The sequence below is a fragment of the Melospiza georgiana genome, chromosome 4 (assembly GCF_028018845.1).
Source record: "Melospiza georgiana isolate bMelGeo1 chromosome 4, bMelGeo1.pri, whole genome shotgun sequence".
Taxonomy (NCBI): Eukaryota; Metazoa; Chordata; class Aves; order Passeriformes; family Passerellidae; genus Melospiza; species Melospiza georgiana.
Genome location: NC_080433.1, coordinates 1,892,241 through 1,914,280, shown reverse-complemented (window position 1 = coordinate 1,914,280; position 22,040 = coordinate 1,892,241). Strand labels below are relative to the sequence as shown.

Genomic DNA, 22,040 nt, shown 5'->3' with positions numbered 1-22,040 from the left:
ACTCCGGGGTCACTTGAGGGACAAAAATCTCTCTCCAAGTGACTCCTGAGAGTCCTGGGATAATCTGGAATTAGAAATTGTGTAAATCAGCCCCTCAGCCCCTCACTGATAATTTCATTTTCTTGGTGGGACAGGGCTCAGTGAGCAGAGAGGGGCTGGGAGGAGGCTCAGGGAAGGGGAACCCTCATCATTCCCACCCACCCAGGCTGGATTGTCACCCTCATTGTTCCCTCTTTGTTCCCCTTCCACACTCCAGGCCAGGTCATCATTTCCTGCAGGATTTGCCAGGCTGGTGTTCCTCGGTTCAAAAAATTAATTCATGAATTTTGCTGTGGCCTCAGGAGCTGCTGAGAGGGGTTAATTGATGGAGTTAATTAACGGAATGGGTTGGGTTGGAGGGGACCTCAAGGATCACCTCATTCCAGCCATGGTAGGGACACTTCCACCATCCCAGGGGGCTCCAAGCCCCTTCCAGCCTGGCCTTGGGCACTGCCAGGGATCCAGGGGCAGCCACAGCTTCTCTGGGCACCAAAGATCATCTACCTCCATATTCTGTGATTTTCATACTTAATTGTACATTTTCCATATTTAATTGTACAGTTCCCTCATCTGCTTCCATATTCTGTGACTTCCCCACTTAACTGTACAGTTCCCTCCTCTTTGTTCACCTCTGCTTTAATTTGTTTTGCACACACACAAAAAAAAAATCTGGATTTTTATCCCCTCACTTTGCTTTTTTTTTCTCTTTTTAGGATGTGAGGATGTGTTTAATTTTAGGCCAATTATTTTTGGTGTTTAATCCAAAGTTCCTCTCCCAAAGCAGGGCTGTGGCTGTACAAAAGTCACATTTCCTTAAAGCAGCATCCCTCCAAATGGAATTTGATGGTCAGCAGCTCCTTGGGAATGCCCTGGGGTAGAATACAAGATGAAGTGATGGAGTTGGAGCTCCTCTGGTGGCTGGGATAAAATCCCAGGAACTTTTCAAAGGAGGTCTCAGTGGGAAGGAAACCATCCATGAGCACCTCATGGGTGTTGCTTGTGCTTTGATTTCTTTTTACAGCCCTGAGGCATGAAGTTAAGGAGTTAGACCTGCACTCCTGGCTGGGATAAAATCCCACAAGGTTTTTCAAGGAGGTCTCAGTGGGAAACCATCCATGAGCAGCTCATGGGTGCTGGCTGTGGTTTAATTCCATTTTACAGCCCCAAGGGTGAAGTGATGGAGTTGGAGCTGCTCTGGTGGCTGGGATAAAATCCCAGAAGATTTTCAAGGAGGTCTCAGTTGGGAAGGAAATGATCCATGGATGTTTCCTGTGGTTAATTCCCTTTTGCAGCCCTGTGGGATGAAGTGATGGAGTTAGACCTGCACTCCTGGCTGGGATAAAATCCCAAAAGGTGTTTCAAGGAGGTCTCAGTGAGAAGGAGATTATCCATGCGCACCTCATGAATGTTGCCTGTGGTTTAATTCCTTTTTACATCCCTGAGGGGTTTATAGAGTTAGAACTGCTCTGGTGGCCGGGATAAAATCCCGGGAGCTTTTTCAAGGAGGTCTCAGTGGGAAGATGATCCATGAGCACCTCACGGGTGTTTAATTCTTTTTTACTGCCCAAGAGCTGTGGTTAAGGAACAAAACCAAAGCAAGGCTCCTCTGAATGAGTGGGGACTCGCCTGAGGGACACTGTGGTGACCAGAAAGGACCCTCCCACCTGTGGGTGCCCTGGCTCCCAAGCAGCTCCTCCCTCCCTCCCAGCAGAGTGAGATAAACTGGACTCTGCAGCCACAGGAATTCCCAGCCCAGAGCAATCCCTTGCCAGGAAAATGTCTCCTGGTGGATGATGAATCCCCTCAGATCCACCTGGGAGTTCAATCCATGGCAGGAACATTTTGCTCCTTGACCCACTCCTGAATCAGAGGTGGAGGGATCACCCAGAGCTGGGATGGGAGCACACAGGAGGCTCTGGATGGGATGGAGAACATCTTGTTGGGAAGGATGAAAGTTTGACAAGAAGGTCTCACAGATATTTATGCTTAGCAGAGAGATTTTTAAATGTAGAGTCTGATGGAGGAATAGAGATGGAAGCAAGTTTTGATATAGAAGAAAAGAATTGCTGAGCCAGTCTCACTGGATAACCAAGGAGGAAAAGGGTGTGTGAGTTAGAAGGGGTTTTATGGCTTAGAGCAAAGGATAAACCCACCCCAAACAAGAAGATGTTTTTACCCAGCACAAAGAGAGCACAGGCAAACAAGGCAGCAAATGGTGCAAGTAGAAAAAAGGTCTCAGAATTTTCCACTGCAAGAAAATTGAAAAACAACTTCTAGCTTAAACTGTAATGTGCTAACTTTGAGTGATTGGAGAACAGTAACATGAGTATGGTAATTACAGTAGTTATGATGGGCTATAGATAACAGTTCAGGTATAGATTGGTTCTGCTGTATGAAGATGCTCAACAAAGAAAAGTCTATAATGCATTGTGACCAAAACCAAAGGGGCTCCAGGCCTGCCTGCAGCTGGAGCTGACAGCTGTGGGCACAGCTCTGTCACCCACCCTGGGCTGCTGTGACACCTTGGATGCAATAAACTGCATTTTGGATACAATAAACTGCATTTTGAATACTATAAACTGCATTTTGGATACAATAAACTGCCTTTTGGACAGCCCCTGGAGTCCCACATCTCTCATTTCAGCTCTTACAAGATCTCAGATTGAACTCTTTTTCTCTTAGCAGCCACGTCCCCAGGCCAGGACAGCCACGCCAGCCTGGAGCACCTTCCTGCATCCGAGCAGATCCTGCAGAGTCTCAGTGAGCTGGCCAGGTCCTTCCAGGAGATGGCTGACCGCTGCCTGCTGGTGCTGCACTTGGAAGTCAGGTAAAAACCTGGAATCTGGGCATGGAGGGGTGTGGTGGTGTTCACAGGGGTCCCAGGATGAGGAAGAGACAAGAATCTGACTCCATGTTTCAGAAGGCTGAATTTTAGGGAAGGAATTTTCCCTAAAATCCAACCTAAACCTCTCCTGGTGGAAGTAGAACCCAACCCTGTTCCCACCACAAAAGCAGAAGGAGCTCTGCTGTGGATCTTTCTGGACACAGCAATTTCCTCTCTTGCTTTGAGAGAAACAACTTAATTATGATTTTTTGCCAAGTCCTAAAAGGGGATTAAACTGCATGGAATTTCTCCTTCCATGGAGGGATGATGGTTGGGCACATTGGGATTCAACTACGTGGAATTTCTTCTTCAATGGAGGGGAGCAAGTTGGGATTTAAGTGTGTGGAATTTCTCCTTCCATGCAGGGATGATGGTTGGGATTTAACTGCATAAAATTTCTCCTTCCATGGAGGGATAATGGTTTGGCATATTGGGATTTAACTGCATGGAATTTCTCCTTCCATGGAGAGGGATAAATTGGGATTTGACTGCATGGAATTTCTCTTTCCATGGAGGGATGATGGTTGGGCATGTTGGGATTTAACTGTCTGGAATTTCTCCTTCCATGGAGGGGGCAAAATTTGGATTTAACTGCAAGGAATTTCACCTTCCATGGAGGGATGGTGGTTGGGCACATTGGAGTTTAACTGTGTGGAACTTCTCCTTCCATGGAGATGGTTTGGCACGTTGGGATTCAACTGCAAGGAATTTCTCTTTCTATGGAGAGGAGCAAGTTTGGATTTAAGTGCATGGAATTTCTCTTTTCATGGAGGGATGATGGTTGGGATTTAAGTGCATGGAATTTCTTCTTCCATGGAGGGAGGCAAATTGGGATTTGAGACTGCATGGAATTTCTCCTTCCATGGAGATGGTTGGGCACGTTGGGATTCAACTGCAAGAAATTTCTCTTTCCATGGAGGGATGATGGTTGTTCATGTTGGAATTTAACTGCAAGGAATTTCTCTTTCCATGGAGGGGTGATGATTGGGCACATTGGGATTTAACTGCATGGAATTTCTCCTTCCATGGAGGGATGATGGTTGGACATGTTGAGATTTGACTGCATGGAATTTCTCCTTCCATGGAGATGGTTGGGCATGTTGGGATTCAACTGCAAGAAATTTCTCCTTCCATGGAGGGATGATGGTTATTCATGTTGGAATTTAAATGCAAGGAATTTCTCTTTCCATGGAGGGATGATGGTTGGGGATGTTGGGATTTAACTGTGTGGAATTTCTCCTTCCACGGAGGGATGATGGTTGGGCACATTGGTGAGCAGGATGGAGTTGCAGTAGTGCGAAATGCTTGGGAATAGGCACAATCTTGGAATTTCAACGCTCATTCCATGACCCCCGGCCCGCTGGTTCTGCCAGTCATCCCTTTTATGAGGTTTTCATGGCAGGAGTTCTTGTTGGAGGACCAGTATTGTATGGGAGGTTGGGGAATCTTGGGAACAATTATCCTAACAGGAGCCACAATCCCACTTACCGCCTCATACACCCTCTATATCCTCATAATAACACAGCAAGGCACTCTCCCATCCCATTCAGTGGGATGATGGAGGTCAGATCCATCTCCAAGGATCTGTTGGATCCATCCCTGAACATGGAACAGTGACAAGAGTAGGATGCCTTTAACACAAACATCACCACCCATCTCCTGCAGTTATTTTTTACTAGCTTCAGGAAGGGAAAAGCCACTTTGCATCCCATAAAAACTTTAAAACAGGGGTTGTTTCATTGTGATGTTCCTCCCTCGTGCCCACAGGGTTCACTGCTTCCACTACCTGATCCCTCTGGCCAAGCAAGGGAACTACGCCATCGTGGCCAACGTGGAGAGCATGGACTACGACCCGCTGGTGGTGCGGCTCAACAAGGACATCAGCGCCATCGAGGAGGCCATGAGTGCCAGCCTGCAGCAGCACAAGTTCCAGTACATCTTCGAAGGTCAGGCTCCTCCCAGTCCTTCCTCCATAAAGGGTTTTCCATCCTCATCCCAAAGCTCCACGGGTTTCCTTTTGGGGGTGGAGCAGAGTGAGGTGCTGGTGTCACCTACAGAGCGTCGAGTGAGAGCCGCGTGGGAGAGCTGGGAATGTTCCCCTGGAGCAGGGAAGGCTCCAGGGAGAGCTCCCAGCACATTGCAGGGCCTGCAGGGGCTCCAGCAGAGCTGCAGAGGGACTGGGGACAAGGCCTGCAGGGACAGCACACAGGGAATGGCTCCCACTGCCAGAGGGCAGCCATGGGTGGCATCTTGGCAATGAGGAATTCCTGCCTGGGCTGGCATTGCCAGAGCAGCTGGGGCTGCCCCTGATCCCTGCAGTGCCCAAGGCCAGGCTGGACACTGGGGCTGGAGCAGCCTGGGACAGTGGGAGGTGTCCCTGCCATGGATGGGGTGGCACTGGAGGGGCTCTGAGGTCCTTTTCCACCCAAACCATCCTGGGATTCTCTGATTGTTTGTTCAGGAAGAGGGAATTGGCTCCACACAGAGCCACAGGGACCACTCACATCCTGTTGAAGTTTAAATTCATACTCATGGTCCTCCTTAATCACACCTCATAATCCCAGGTCTGGGATTTACAGATTTCCCACCCAGCTCCCTGTACATGAACTAAATCCTTAATTTAGACTTTTAATTGGCCTCTGGGCTTGCCCAGACCTGTGCAGTGCAAACCAGGCTGGGATTTTGCTCTTTGTAATGTGGCACAAGTGGATGCATGGGGGTGGCTGTGTCCCTCACAGGGCCCTCAGCTGCTGTGCCCTTCTGACATCCTTCAGACACAGGAAACTGTTCAGGATTGATCAGAGAGGGTTTGTGCATCAGGGGCTTTGGAATGCAGCTCATTCCTCCCCCTGGAGACTGAATTTACCAGGAAAAACAGGGAAACCACCACCCTGGAGAACAGAACAGATTAAAATCCTGTAGTTCTACAGGAGCTGCAGTGACCCATTGCCCTGCCCAGGGACTGGAAGGGACATTGTGCAAAGCCTGGCTAAAAATCACTAGTTGTGACAACACAGCTCTAAGTTTTGGGGCAGTTTTGTGTTTTTACTAGAGGCGGAAAGTCCTAAACTGCACCACAAAGATTACTGAGGGTTTCCAGTTAAAATCCAATGATCCCTTGATACACAGCTTTAAGTTTTGGGGCAGTTTTGTGTTTTTACTAAAGAGGTGGAAAGTCCTAAACTGCACCACGAAGATTACTGAGGGTTTCTGTGACAGTGTTCACAGGGGTCCCAGGACGAGAGAAGAGATGAGAATGTTGGCTCCATGTTTCAGAAGGCTTGATTTATTATTTTATGATATATATTATGTTAAAAGTATAATATATATCATAAAATAAAAGAATAGAAGAACGGATTTCATCAGAAGGCTAGCAAGGACTAGAAAGGAAGGGAATGATAATAAAATCTGGTGACTGACCAGAGAGTCCAAGCCAGCTGACTGTGATTGGCCATTAATTAAAAACAACCACATGAGACCAATCCCAGATGCACCTGTTGCATTCCACAGCAGCAGATAATCATTGTTTACATTTTGTTCCTGAGGCCTCCCAGCTTCTCAGGAGGAAAAATGCTAAGGAAAGGATTTTTCATAAAACGTGTCTGTGACAAGTTTACAGTTAAAACCCAATTATCCCTTGATCCAGCTCACAGGCACCACTTCCAGTGCACATTTTGGGGGTTTTCACCATGAATTACTGGCACTAAATCTCTTCTTCCTGGCAGGTTTGGGCCACCTCATCTCGTGCATCCTCATCAACGGCGCGCACTACTTCAGGCGCATCAGCGAGTCGGGCATCAAGAAGATGTGCAGGAACATCTTCATCCTGCAGCAGAACCTCACCAACATCACCATGTCCCGCGAGGCCGACCTGGACTTCGCCAGGTGAGCACAGACCTCGCCCTGTGCCCCTCACCTGGGGCCCACAGGAGCTGAGATAATGTAAATTATGTGTTCATTATCAACAATGATTGTCCAATACCTATCACCTGTGTTAGATGTCAGAACCCAGGACATCCCTCTGGCTGTCCTGGAGGGCTCAAACCCCTGCCAGGGGGCTCAGAGACCCTGGCACAGAGCACAAGACCCCTGTGACTTTGATCTTGACCCATGGGAAAAATTACCAACCTTGTACGAGGATCTGCAAGCCACGAAAGTTTAAGTAGAACAATAATGAATTTATCACAGGGTAAAAATGTAGAATTTTAGGGGGGTTCATGGGGCAAGATGAAGGAATCTGGGTGTGTCCTGTCCTCCTTCTTCTTGTCCTCCATCTTCTGCTGTGATGGTGGCACAAATCCTCCATCTTGTCTCCTACCCACCTCCATACTAAAAACCCAAAACTCTACATTTTTCACCCTGTGATAAACTACACCACAATCTGTTTCACACATTCATAGATTCCAATTCATCCCAAAGTCTTGGGAGCGTTCTCCGTGGATGAAGGTTAAAAGCAGTGTTCTCCTGGGGCTCAGGCAGAGTAATATCCCCTGTGCCCTGGGTTCCAGCATTCCAAAAGTCTCAGGTGGCCAGATGAGTGGCAAGTTCAACAACTGGAGGTGTTGGTGGCAATTTTGGCTTTCCTTTGGTTGAACAACATGGAATCACAGAATCCGGGGGCTTGTTAAGGTCAGGGAAGATCTCCAAGGTCATCAAGCCCAAATGTGGATCAGCTGAGGCTGATGTGAGGTCCCACCAAATTGTCTGTGCTTGGTGCTCCTTTGGAGCTTCTCCAAAATCAAAACCCAGGCAGGAAAAAGCTTCCAAATGTGAGGCCTAGAACTTAAACAGGATGAAACTGGGGCTTGGATTTATTCCCAGGTGAGAAATGTTCTGGTTTATTGAAGGCTCAGAGTCATCAGATTCAGGTTGGCTTGAAGGGAGATGTCCCTGGAGTTCTGGAATAGCAGGAACAGCAAAATAAACCCCAAATAAGCCCAAAACTGGGTGTGACAGACCCCCTGCAAACCTCTCCCACATTCTGGGGCTCAGCTGATCCTTCTGGGTCAGGAGGGGACAGCTGAGCCAGGAATAGCCAAAGGAAAGGTCTGGAACTTGGAAATGGAGGAATGGGGTGAAATAAGAGAGGTTTGTGTGGAACTGGGATCTGACCCACCACAAACTCTTGGTGCCATCACTGGGGCTGAATTCTGAGGGAGGTTTGAGCTCTGTGGGTGAAGAGTGTGACTCAGTGCCTCATTTATTTGGGATCACATCTGGGGGTGAATCCTCACTGAATCCATTTCTTCAGATCACCATTGGCATGAGGAAGCTGTGGCCTGCAGGAGTGGGAGGGAGGAAGATCCATTAGAAACTCAGCAAGGAATGAACTTCCCAAATTTCATCTTTTCTTTCTTAAATGTGACCATCCTGTGGTGAAGGAATTTTCCTGATATCCAGCCCTAAACTCCTCTGGCCATTTCCTTGTGTCCTGTCCCTTGTTCCTTGGGGACAGAGCCTGACCCCACCCTCCCACAGCAGCTTTGTGCTGGATTCTTCCCATCAAATCAACTCAGCCACGTTTCTTTTATTGCTTTCACAGCTTCATCTTTTCTTCTTTCATGCTCTGTTTGACTCTTTAGTTGTTCAGATGACTCCTGAATGTTTAAATGTTTATTACCCAGATCCTCCTTTGACATCAACAAGGCTCTGGTGCATCCCAGGCCTGCCCTGCTCACCTGAATTCACAATCACCTGAGCAAGGCTCTCACGTCACCCCAGGGACCCCAGGGCAGCCAGGTTCTGCTCAAAATATTAAATAAACATAACAGCTCCCCTCCAGAAAGCATAAAACAACATCAGGCTGGATAAAAGTGATTTGTACCTCTGTGATACAGCTCGGGCAGGAATCTGTAAATGCTCTGTGCTGTGCATAACTCTCAGTTTGGCCTTTTCCAATATAAAGTGGGTTTTATATGTACAGGAGCAGTGGCAGAGCTGATGGAGAAATCCTCCCTTCCCCTTTTTTTCCCGGGATAAATTCCCTCCCTGCTCCAGGGATCTGGAGGGTCATGGTGGGACAGCCCTGCCTGGATATTTCTGTGTCCATCACACTGAGGGTTCAGCAGCAATTAGCCACAATTAACAATCAGTGCATCACTCTTAAATCTGAATGCCTTTAAATCTGAATTCTGGAGCAGATTTATCCTCAAAGTTTGAATTCAGTTTGTAGTCTGAAATCAGTTTGTAGCAGCAATTAGCCACAATTAACATCACTCTCCACACTTCCCTCTCCATACCTTAAATCTGAATTCTGGAGCAGATCCCTTTCCTCAAAATGAACCTGTTTGAAATTTGTAGGAAAGACCAGGCCAGTTGAGAAAGGACCAAAAAGTTCTTTAAGGTTTTCCTGGGATAAATTCCCTCCCTGCCTCACTGCTCCAGGGAACTGGAGGGTCTGGGTGGGACAGGAGACCTCAGCCCTGCCTGGATATTTCTGTGTCCATCACACTGAGGGTTCAGCAGCAATTAGCCACAATTAACAATCAATACATCACTCTCCACACTCCCCTCTCCATGCCTCCAGTCTGAATTCTGAAGCACATCCCTTTCCCCAAAGTTTGAAATCAGTTTGTAGGAAAGACCAGGCCAGTTCAGAAAGAACCAAAAGTTCCTTAAGGTTTTTCTGAACTTTGCGCTTTTTGATTTTTTTTGCTTTTATTTTTCACTTCTGGCATTGTCTTCAAGGCTTTTTAGAGGCCTCATAGTGCACTGGGCATCCCTTTCTCCTCTGCTCAGTGACTCCAGGCAGTAGAAATCCCAAGCAGGGAAGCTGGAAGGGGAAACCCTTTTTCCTCTGAATCAAAAATCAGGTGGAGGATTCAGAGCAAGCCCTGGTAACATTTGTTGGTCCTGGGGAGGCTTTTGCTGTTTAAATCCCATTTATCCAAAGCTCTGTAACCTGCAGGTGACAACAGCAGCATTTGCTGCTTTGGGAGGACTCCATGGCAAGGGGAAAATGTGTTTTAAATGAGTTTTGCTTTCAGATTCTCAGTTCAAGGCAAGGAAAGTCTCAACAGAGCATCACAGAGCACATTTCCACTGAAAAAAAATGAAATTGCCAAGTGGTGTGGGGAGGTTTTTCCACCAGGATAAAGGGTGAAACAGGCTGGTTCTGACTGCTGAGGTGTCACAAAGGATTTGTGGCATTTGCTAAATTTCCTGCAAATATTAATAGGTTTTTCACTCCTGTGTGTGTTCAGTATCTAGGGCAGCAGAAATGCAGGAGGTTGTTGGGAATTCCACTGCTTTATTAAGGAAAAAGCAGGATTTGCTCCCTGTGGAATATCCAGGCATGTGTGCAAACTCTGGGACTGAGCATGACTTCCAAATTACCAAAGTTTCACAGCCAGAATTAGATTTATAGCATGAAAGGCACGAAAGCTTCAAATTTGAATTCCTACTTGGATCCTTTCCCTTGTGTCTCCTTCCCTCCTCTCCCTCTATCCTCACCCAAAATTCTCTGGGATTTTATGAAGATTTCATCAGAGGTCGTCACAAAGGGTGAGGATTCTGCTCCAGACTCACCCTTAAATTAAAAAAAATCACTGAAAAAAGGTGATTTTCTGGGTCAGACAGGTGTTAAACCTGGAGTGTACAACTGAGGTGGCTGCAGAGGGAGCAGAGAGAGCAGGGACGGAATGGGATCATTTTCCCTAACCAGTGTCACTGTCACCTGGGAAATGAGCAGGGCTGGCACTGTCCCTGCTCTCAGGGGTGGCAGCTGAGGGGTCCAGAGGTGTCCCCACATCTGGAGAGAGCTGGAGCTGCCATTCCAGGTGTTCCCATGGCCACCCCTCCTGCAGGGACCAGGAATCTTGTCCTGCTGTGGGTGACAATATCAGGAATATTGGCTGGGACAATGCCAGGGGTATTGGCTGGGACATTTCCAGGATATTGGCTGAGATATTTCCAGGAATATTTGCTGGGACATCTCCAGGGTATTGGCTGGGACATTCCCAGGGATTTTGGCTGGAACATTTCTGGGGTATTGACCTGGACAATGCCAGGGATATTGGCTGGGACATTTTGGAGATATTGGCTGTGGCATTCCAGGAATATTGGCTGGGACGTTTCTGAGGTATTGGCTGGGACATTTCTGAGGTATTGGCTGGGATATTCCCAGGATATTGGCTGGGACATTCAAGGAATATTGGCTGGGACATTTCCAGGGATATTTCCTGGACATTTCCAGGGATATTGGCTGGGATATTTCCAGGAATATTGGCTGGGACATTCCAGGGATTTTGGCTGGGACATTCCAGGAATATTGGCTGGGACGTTTCTGAGGTATTGGCTGGGACATTCCAGGAATATTGGCTGGGATATTTCCAGGAATATTGGCTGAGACATTTCCAGGAATATTTCCTGGACATTTCTGGGGATATTGACTGGGATATTTCCAGGAATATTGCCTGGGACATTCCAGGGATTTTGGCTGGGACATTCCAGGGATTTTGGCTGGGACATTCCAGGAATATTGGCTGGGACATTTCCAGGAATATTTGCTGTACCATGTCCCTGTAGCAGCACCTCATTGGCACTGCTGGTGGCTCCCAGGGGAGATGGGGTGGGGAGAAGCCATCAAAGCTCCACTTGTTCCTGGTTTGGCCATCAGTAAACCCAAATCATGGACTCTCAGGATCATGGAAGTTGGAAAAGATTTCCCAGCCCATGGAGTCCAAGCTGTGCCCAATCCTCACCTTGTCCCCAGCCCAGAGGTCTGAGTGCCACCTCCAGGTGTTCCTTGGACATCTTCAGGGATGGGGACCCCAAACCTCCCTGGGCAGCCCCTTCCAATGTTTAACAACCCTTATGGAGAAGGAATTGTCCCAAAATCCACCCTGAGCCCAGCCTGAGGCTGTTCCCTCTGCTCCTGTCCCTGTTCCCTGTCCCCTCCTGGCAGGGACTTGTGCAGAGCCACAAGGGCCCCTGAGCCTCCTTTGCTCCAGGCTCAGCCCCTGCCCAGCTCCCTCAGCCCCTCCTGGTTCTCCAGACCCTGCCCAGCTCCCTCAGCCCCTCCTGGTTCTCCAGACCCTTCCCAGCTCCCTCAGCCTCTCCAGACCCTTCCCAGCTCCATTCCCTGGATCCTTTCCAGCCCCTCCTGTAACTCCAAACCCATCTTTATTCCACGGCCAGGTTGGACATTGGGGCTTGGAACATCCTGGGACAGTTGAAGATGTCCCTGCCCATGGCCAGGGTGGCTCTGGATGATCCCAAAGTCCCTTCTCACCCAGAGCATTCCATGATCCCCTGAAAAGGGAGGATGGGGAGGTTTAGGATGGAGGATGCAGCTGCAGCTCGAGCTTTTCTCAATCCCACGTCAATCCTGCATCACTGCTGGGCTGGTACCGGGGCTGTGCTGCCAGGTTTGGATCCTCGGCGCTCAGCCCTCCTGTCCTGCCAGCCCGGGCAGGTTTTTGTTCCATTGGGCAGCTTTTTGTTCGATTTTCCCCAGATTTCTGCCGTTCCCTGGCAGCAGGAATCAGCAGTGCCCTGCTGCCATCTACTGGGAGCTGCCGAGGGAAGGGGAAGCATTCGAACATCCCCGTGCTCTGCAGGGAGACTTTTCATTGCCAAATCTTAATTCTCTGCCTGATTTTACTCCAGATAAATCCTGTGGTTGTGCCTGGGTGCCCCGGTTGCCTGAGAGAGGAGCTGGTGGAGGGAACCTTCCTGTGAAACCATCTCTGAGCTCCATTGGTGTGTGGGGAGCATCAGGTCCAGCAAATCCTGACCTGGATGCTTTGCTCAGTCAGGATTCCCTGCAGAGCTCCTGAGATGCTCCCCTGCCACCTGTGGCAGTCAGTTCCCCTGACTCCCATCTCCTATTCCACTGGATCCCATTTCCAGTTCCACTGGATCCCATTTCCAGTTCCCTGAATCTCATTTCCAGTTTCACTGGATCCCATTGCCAATTCCACTGGATCCCATTTCCAGTTCCCCTGAATCTCATTTCCAGTTCCACTGGATCCCATTTCCAATTCCACTGGATCCCATTTCCAGTTCCACTGGATCCCCTTTCCAGTTCCCCTGGATCCCATTTCCAGTTCCCCTGACTCCCATTTCCAACTCCAACATTTATAGTTTTCCAAAAGTGACAGTGGGCTGGAGGGTGACAGTGCCACCTCTCCAATGACACTGGACAAACCAACAGCCCATCAAATTTCTCTTCTCCATAAAAGAATGCAAAACAATGAGTTATTTACAGAAAGCGTGTGAGAGAGTTTGCTACAAGAATGTCAACATCAGAAGGCTTAAAAAATCTTAATTTAAGTGGCAAAAAAACCCTTTAAAAATTTAAGGGGAAAAACATCTTAAAAAATTTAAGGGAAGCATTTCAAATGTTCTCCTTGGGGCTGCCCTCAAGCCAGGACCAAATTTGGGGTGTTTAGGATCATTCAGTTTGAGCAAAGCCCACATTAGCTGAGTACACAGGGCACTCTGTTCCCCCTCTTCATAGCCGCGTTGTGAAAGGTAAAAATCCCCAAATTTTCCCAGTCTGGATCCCAGGAAATCCCTTCCCTGCAGGGGATGAGGGCCAGGAGAGGCTCTGCAGGAAAAGCTTGTGGAAGGCTGTGCTCCTGTGTCTGCAGCCTGTCCTCGTTTGGGCCTGCAGCTTTTAATTAACAAAGCTGCTTTGGTTTTCAATTAAGGACTCGCTTACAACAAAATCCGTATTTTCTTCCCCTTTCTTTTCCGCCTTGTTTGCTCCCCCCTGTAGCTTCTGCTGAGCTTTGATCTCAGTGCAGGTTTAATTAGCTGTAATTAGTGGTTTCACCGCATTAACCGAAAATCAGAGGATTAAAAACCACCCCTCAGCTCCGTGGCCTCGTCCCCACCTCCCTCCTCCTCCTGCTGCCCATGGGGGATTTGGGGGATCAGAGGGTCCCTGTGTGGCCCTTGCCCAGTGCACCCCAAAGCTCCACCTTTTTATGGGATCATTAAAAATCCATGGGATCATTAAAACTCCCTCATCCATGGATTCCATTCCCAGTGAAATCTGCCAGGAGTTTTTAGGAGGGCCCCAATCTGTGCCTTCCCAGCATTTTCTGGAGCATTTTTTGGGGTCTCTCCCTGCTTTTCAGTACATTTGGAATCATGGAATTTAGGTTGGAAAAGCCCTTCAAGATCATTGAGTCCAGCCCTGCCCAGGCCACCACTGCCCCATTGTCCCCAAGTGCCACATCTACATGGATGTTAAATCCCTGAGGGAGGGATAGGGACTCCACCTCTGCCCTGGGCAGCCTTTTTGGGAAGGAATTGTCCCAAAATCCACCCTGAGGCTGCACTGAGGCCGTTCCCTCTCCTCCTGTCCCTGTTCCTTGTCCCCTCCTGGCAGGGACTTGTGCAGAGCCACAAGGGCCCCTGAGCCTCCTCTGCTCCAGGCTCAGCCCCTGCCCAGCTCCCTCAGCCTCTCCTGGTTCTCCAGACCCTTCCCAGCTCCCTCAGCCCCTCCTGGTTCTCCAGACCCTTCCCAGCTCCCTCAGGCCCTCCTGGTTCTCCAGACCCTTCCCAGCTCCCTCAGCCCCTCCTGGTTCTCCAGACCCTTCCCCAGATCCTTTGGCCTTTTCAGCTTTTCCAGCTTTCCCAAACTTTCAGCTTTACCAGTCCTTCAGAAGCTCCTGGAAGCTCGGGCATGGCCAAATCCTTTGCTGAAACTTCTCAGCACAGGATGGTGAGGAGATTTTGGAATATTTTGGAGATTTTTGGAAAATGTGACTGCTCTTCTCCCTAGATATGCTCAGTCTCAAATATTCCTCCCCAGGACAACCCTTGAGGTTTTACACCCCCAGAGTAGCTGGATCAGGGGCTAAACTCTCCCAGCACTGCTCTCCCCTGGCTTTGGGAGGTCACAGAGCACCCACTCTCCATGGGGATGGCTCCAAGGGCCAGGAGGAGTCATCTGAAATATCCGCAGGAATCATCTGGAAATATCAGCAGGCTCTGGGAGGCACCAGTCCTGCTCAGCCTCACCAGTGTTGACTCAGTGTTTTATTTTGATCAGGTTTTCCAGCCCTTGCCCCAGGCGCTGTTAATCCTCGCTCTGTAACCTTTAAAGAGAGAGGTTTTCGTGTTCTCTGCAATGATTTTCATGGCCTGGACAGGGATGTCTGAGTAAAGAGATTAATTCAATTTTCCCAAACTGGAAATGGACTGAAAAACTGAGAGGCTTCATTGACTTTTCCTCGCTGGGTTCGTGGCGTGGTGGAGAAACAATCAATGGAGTGAACTTCTCACCAGGCAGAACCTGGTGTTCCCATTTCCAGGCTCAGGAAAATGGGAATAAACATTTTTTTAAAAGTCAGTTTTGGCCAGAACACGTTCCTCCTCAGCCTTAAAACCACCAGGATATATTCTCCTGGAAATGAGTTCCAAACAAATCCCTCATTTATCCCCGAGGTGACAGTCTTTTGCTGATATGTGCTTTCTGGAGACTAATAAGTTTTGAATGTCTTTGTGGAGGGGGAGGGAAAAAAAAAAAACCTATCAAAGTAATTACTTTGTGTTCCCAAGCTCCTTATTTGTGTAGGTGCCTGTGTGTTTATCTCCCTCTGTCATGCTGCATTGCTAATGGTAATTAAAGGCAAGGGATTTTTCTTGCTGGGAGTTTTTTTCTTCTTATTTTCCACCTTTAGTGGTTTTGGCCTCGGTGACGATGCTCTGCCACTGGCCAGTCACTTGTGGAAGTGCTTTAATAGAAGGTCTGAGTTGGAATCCCAGCTGGAATTGGATAATTTAATTTACCCAGACCTGTGCAATGTGAGGTAGGCACTGATTTTTCAGGCTAAGGTTTGACAGCACATCCTGGAGGTGTCAGTGGCCACTGTCCTCTCTGTGGTGGCTCTGGGAAACCAGGGAGCACTCGTCAGTATTTGCTTTATTTGCACTGAATTTGGGTTGGGGGCAGCAGAAATACAGAGCAAACCCACGTAGTCTGTGATTGGCAGTGCGGTGGGGTGTGTCGCTTTGATTTGGATATTTAATTTATCCAGGAATTGGATAATTTAATTTATCTAGGCCTGTGCAATGTGAGGTGGGCATTGTTTTCTTCAGGCCAAGGTTTGACAGCACATCCTTGATGTGTCAGTCCTGGTGGCCATTGTCATCCCCGTGGTGGCTCTGGGAAATTGTGGAGAACTCCTCAATATTTGCTTTATTTGCACTGAATTTGGGTTGTGGGTGGTGGCAGCAAAAATATGGAGTGAACTCACGTAGTCCATGGTTGGCATGGTAGCTTTGATTTTTTAAGATTTCCTGAGCCTTCTGATGTTGGCATTCTTGTAGCAAACTCTCTCACACACTTTCTGTAAATAACTCATTGTTTTGCATTCATTTATGGAGGAGGAGAAATTTGATGGGCTGTTGGTTTGTCCAGTGCCATTGGAGAGGTGGCACTGTCACCCTCCAGCCCACTGTCACTTTTGGAAATCTATAAATGTTGGAGTTGGAAATGGGATCCAGTGGAACTGGAAATGGGATCCAGGGGAATTGGAAATGAGAGGGAAGGGAAGGGAAGGGAAGGGAAGGGAAGGGAAGGGAAGGGAAGGGAAGGGAAGGGAAGGGAAGGGAAGGGAAGGGAAGGGAAGGGAAGGGAAGGGAAGGGAAGGGAAGGGAAGGGAAGGGAAGGGAAGGGAAGGGAAGGGAAGGGAAGGGAAGGGAAGGGAAGGGAAGGGAAGGGAAGGGAAGGGAAGGGAAGGGAAGGGAAGGGAAGGGAAGGGAAGGGACCAATTCCTGGTGGGATAGGGGAGGGAAAAAGGAAACTGAGGAAAGGACAGGAGCAGCAGAACTGAGAGAACCAACAGGGTCAAGCTATGGCACACAGTGGGTTGGAGCAGGGATGGCAGGAGGTGTAGCCCAGGAACAGCCGTGCTCCAGCTCTTTAAATTGTTCAGGGGAGGTCTGGACTGGATTTAGGAACATTTTTTTCCCCCAGAAAGGGTTCCATATCACTGGCACAGCTGCCCAGGGCAGTGGTGCAGTCACCATCCCTGGAAGAGTTCAAAACCACGTGGATGTGTCATGTGGGGATAAGGGTTAGTGGTGACCATGGCAGTGAAGGGGTTGCACTGGACACTTAAATTTTGGCAGGTTGAGACACATTCCTCTGTAATTAATTACTCTTTAATCAGCAGGATCTTTAATTCATTGACTTTTGGTCTGGCTTGGAGGCTTTAGCCAAATTAGGGCTGGTGGTGAGTCCAGGTGCAAAGCCACACATTCAGCTGGTGACCTAAATAATCCTAAATAATCCTAAATAATCCTAAATAAGGATTTCTACAGCTGCATTCTGCAACCAGGAGTTTTTCCTTCACCTTCTGTGAGGATCCATGCCTGGGGATGGATCTGTAACATTCCCAGCTATCACATCTTATCCTCAGGGTTTATTCCCAAAAAAAAGTCCCAGGATGGATTTTCCACCTTCCAGATGCTGAGAGCTGGGGCTGCCCCTGCTGGGAACACCCAAGGACCTTCCTTTGGCACTGAAGGATTGATTGATGATTATGGGGGGAATTTGCCCTCATGCCAGGGAATGTTCTCAACAATCAGCCATCTCCTGGCTCTGGGATCACAGAATCATGGAATGGTTTGGGTTGGGAGGGACCAATAATCCCCCTTCCTCCTAAAATCTAATCCAAATCTCACCTCTTTTAGTTTAAAACTTTCCTTTTGTCCTGTCACTATCTGTGGCCTGTGTAAAAAGTTGCTTTCCATCTTTTTTTTTTTCATTAATTCTCTTTAAGACTGCAAAGAGTTTGGGATGTAACCGAGATTTTATGGGCTCTGTAGAGTCAGTTGGGGACAAGATGCCCCTCAGCATTTTCTGAGGAACAGCTCCACATCAGCTTTTTCCCTCCATTTCTCCCCTTTTTTCCCTTTTCAACTGTGCAGTAACATCTTCTTTGGAGGATTCAGCCTCCCCCGTGGTGTTCCCCAGGAGCTTTCCCAGGAAAGGCGCGATCCCCCCAAGCTGGATTTTGTGTGATTGCCATAATTACCCTCTGACCTCCACCCTCCAGCAAGATGAGACAGCCCAAAAGGAGAGCTGTGATTAAAAAAAACCACAAAAAAAAAAAAAAAAAAAACTAAAAAATCCCAAATAAACTGAGAAATTATTCTTGAAGTGCCAAAGGCAAGAGGCTGCGGGGCAGGAACGAGCGGGGAATGCAGATCAGGCAACGCCGTCTATCCAAGGTGGAGCCTCTACCATTAAAAATTCTGACTCAAATGCAGTAAACGTGGAGGGAAGGAGGTGAATTATTGATGGGGAGCAGGGATTACCATATCTGACAGATGGAGACTGTCTGAGAACATTTTGCAGAGTGGCATCTGCACCGTGCCTGATTGGCGTCCCTGAACTTTCGCGCGTCAGATGTCGGATATCAACACACAAACTCTGATGTAGCAATTAAATCTGTCCTCTGATGAACCTGGGCCTCGTAGCCAGGAGAAATCCACACATTCAGAGGATGTCCAAATGCCTCAATTCTCATTTTTTAGGGAGCTTTTGAATAATTGCATCCAGAGCACTGCATTGAACACACACACGTAAATTGATGTCGATATATTTAAATATATCCAGGAAATTATGTGCAGCTTATGATGTCTTACTCCAATTTTACTGAAGGCTGCAAAGCTCCTCTTGTCTTTCATCATTTGTATTCCAGATTTGAGCTCAAATAATACAGAGAAGCTCTAAACTTCAGCTGCCACCTCACATCACAGAGGTGCATTAACACCTAAAGCTGAAATGGGTCTCTCAAGTGGATCTTCTCCTCAGGAAGTTGTAAATCAGACAGAATTCCACCTTGTCATGTGTGGAAAAACAAAGAGGAGAAGGAAAAGTGCAAATAAGAGCAAGTTTGATGCTTTGGTGGGAAACAGCTTGGATTGGGAAGAATCAAGATATAAAATATGCTTTTTTTGATAGGATTTAATAGGCTTTTTTTAATAGGATTCAGTGCCTCAGATCCTGGGTTGTTTTCCTAAGCCCAGCCCAACGTGGGAAATGGGTGAATTTTTCTGCCATCTGCTAAAAGTGGGGTGCTGGGGGAAATGCAGTTTTCCTTCATGGAGAATGTGCAGATTTTGGGAACCATCAGGAAAATGTGCTTTGAGTCCTGGAGAGGCTTTCAGGAGTGGAATCTGGGATTGGTTACTCGAGGAGCATCACTGTTAGGAAAAATCTCTTCACCCAAAGAAGGGTAGGGCTGGAATATCTGTCCCTGGAGGGATTGAAAGCCTTGTGGTTGCGACATCTGGGGACATGGTCAGTGGTGGCCTTGGGAATGGTTGGACTGGATGATCTCAAAGGGCTTTTCCAGCCTGAATGGTTCTGTGATTCCATGATTTTGTGGGGTGGAATCCACCCCGTTGGACACACAAGGAGCTCCCCTCACAGAATGGATGAGGCTGGAGGGACCACGGTGGGGTCCTTGGTCCTTCTCACCCTCAGAGCAACCTTTGAGAGAACAGAGAAGTTCTGGGTTCAATGTCTCCAAAGTGCCTGGGGAAATCTCAAATGGGAATTGCGAGAGGTCGAAAAAACTTGAAAAAAATTAATAAATTACTACAGAAAACTCCATGTTCAGCTCTCGCAGCAGAGTCCTTTGGGGAGCCTGGAGGGTTTGTGCAGTTGAAGATGTGTCTCTGGGAGGAGATGAAAAGCAGTTCAGAGAATTGCTGTGCTTTTGATGGCTCTGAACTACTCCACCATCCAGAAGCAGTGCAGGGACTCTCTTCTCTCACTCTGTGGGGACCAGTTTTGTTTCCAAGGAGCTGCAGTGGAGTCAGTCCATACAAAGTGACATTCAAGTGACACAACTCCAGGATATTCCATGAGTAAAACTTGTTTTTTCCATGCAGTGGAGAGTGGAGATAGAAACCCCATGTGTTCTGGGTTTTGCCTGGACTGACATTGCCTTGATAATATTTTCATTTAAAATGCTCAGATTTGTGCTGTCTGGCAAAAAAATACTGTAGTGAAGCTCTGTTGGGTGAAAAAGTTGGGATAATTGGAGCTAAACCCACCAGGAATGGCCAGCAGATGCCACAGCTGTGCTGCACACAGCAGTGTGGGAGCTGCTCTTTTAGGGGTGGTGGGCTTCAATCCTTCTAAATCCGACTTCTGCCCTCAGAATGATCAAGAGGGAGAAGCAATTTCAACCAAAAATGCTGGAAATGAGCAGCAGCTGCCCATAAAAACCTGCGGCCTCAAACCTGGAGGTTTCCAAGATTGGTAGATGTTGAGATGAAATGTTCCTCGGGCCAGTGGCCAGCAGAGAAAGCAAGGAGCAGAGGGTTGGAGCTCTGAATCCCTCATCCAGGAGATCCACAGCTCCATGCTGATGGCCACCACTTCTGGACATCTCAAATTCTGGCACTGAATCCATCCTGGTTTCTCTCTGCCATAGTTACTACACTGACTCAATGGTCCTGACCACAGCCTACCACAAGAAGATGTTGACTTGTTGGACCCAAACACAACCTATCCCAAGCAGACATTGACTTGTGGACCCAACCATGACCTACCTGTTTTTCTTGGCTGACTTTGACTTGGAAATCCAACCATGACTTACCACAGGCTGACATTGACTTTTGGAACTCAACCATGGCCCCTTACAGGCAGACATGACTTGTGGAACCCAACCATCACCTGCTGCAGGCAAAATTGACTTGTGGAATCCAACCATGGCCTACCCCAGGCAGACATTGACTTTTGGAACTCAGCCATGGCCTACTACAGGCAGATATTGACTTGTTGGACCCAACCATGGCCTACTACAGGCACGCATTGATTTGTAGAACCCGAACTCAACCCACACCAGGCAGACATTGACTTGTGGAACCCAACCATGACCCACTCCAGGTAGACACTGACTTGTAGAACCCAACCATGGCCTGCCACAGGCAGACTTTGACTTGGAAACCCAACCATGACCCACCTCAGGCTGACTTTGACTTGTGGAACCCAGCCATGATCTACCCCAGGCAGATATTTCAAATAGGAGTCTCCTCAAGCCAGGTCTCATAAGCTCTTGAAGATCTATTTCACACCCAAGATGGCTCAGCTACCTTAGAAGGCATAAAATCAGCAGGATGGCTTCTGTGGCAGTGTTGGAAACAAAAAAGTTTTAATAAAAAGCAAAATAACAAAAAACTTTACAGGGAAAAACCAATCCAGGTGCAAGAGGCCCTCCTGTCCCTGGTAAAACACCCCACAAAAGCCATTGGTTTCTTTGTTCTCCTCTTTTTCTAGTAAATTGCCCAGGTGGGACTTTTTGGCTCCTGTCCAATTGGCCATCCTTAAATTTGTGGTGAAGTCTCCCAGGTCCTATGAGGTGTCTTTTTACTTAATCAAGGAGAGAAACTTCTGGGTTTATTTCCTTTTTAAGGAGACAAAGGATGGTTTTGTCACTCTGTCAACAAGGGGCACATCCCTATAGACATTGACTTGTGGGCCCAACCATGGCCTACTGCAGGCTGACATTGACTTGTTGGACCCAAACTCAACCTACCCCAGGCAGACAATGACTTGTTGGACCCAACCACGACCTACCACAGGCAGACATTGACTTGGAAACCCAACCATGACCTACCCCAGGCAGACATTGACTTGTGGAACTCAACCATGACCTTTTACAGGCAGACATTGACTTGGAAACCCAACCATGACCTACCCCCAGCAGACATTGACTTGTGGAACTCAACCATGACCTTTTACAGGCAGACATTGACTTGGAAACCCAAGCATGGCCTACCACAGCCAGACACTGACTTGTGGAACTCAGCCACGGCCTACCACAGACTGACTTTGATTGTTGGACCCAACCATGACCTACCCCAGGCTGACACTGACTTGTGGACCCAACCATCACCTACCCGTTTTTCTCGGCTGACTTTGACTTGTTGGACCCAACCATGACCAACCCCAGGCTGACATTGACATGGAAACCCAGCCATGACCTCTTACAGGCTGACACTGACTTGTGGAACCCAACCATGACCTACAGACATTGCCTTGAGGGCCCTGCTTGAGCTTCTGCCCCAGTTCTGTCCCCATCCCAGGCAGATCCCATCGTGTCCTTCACCCATCAGCAGCTCCCAGCCATTCCTG

At 48.1% G+C, this 22,040-nt stretch overlaps 1 protein-coding gene across 1 annotated transcript in view; it reads left to right on the top strand.

The window, feature by feature from the left end:
• The window catches only part of EXOC4 (exocyst complex component 4), a 356,413-nt gene that overhangs the window by 322,668 nt on the left and 11,705 nt on the right, over window positions 1–22,040 (top strand). Inside the window, exons 15-17 of the mRNA XM_058023506.1 lie at window positions 2,725–2,866; window positions 4,691–4,869; window positions 6,649–6,808. Coding sequence (XP_057879489.1) covers window positions 2,725–2,866; window positions 4,691–4,869; window positions 6,649–6,808 — 481 coding nt within the window. The remainder of the gene's footprint in view (window positions 1–2,724; window positions 2,867–4,690; window positions 4,870–6,648; window positions 6,809–22,040) is intronic.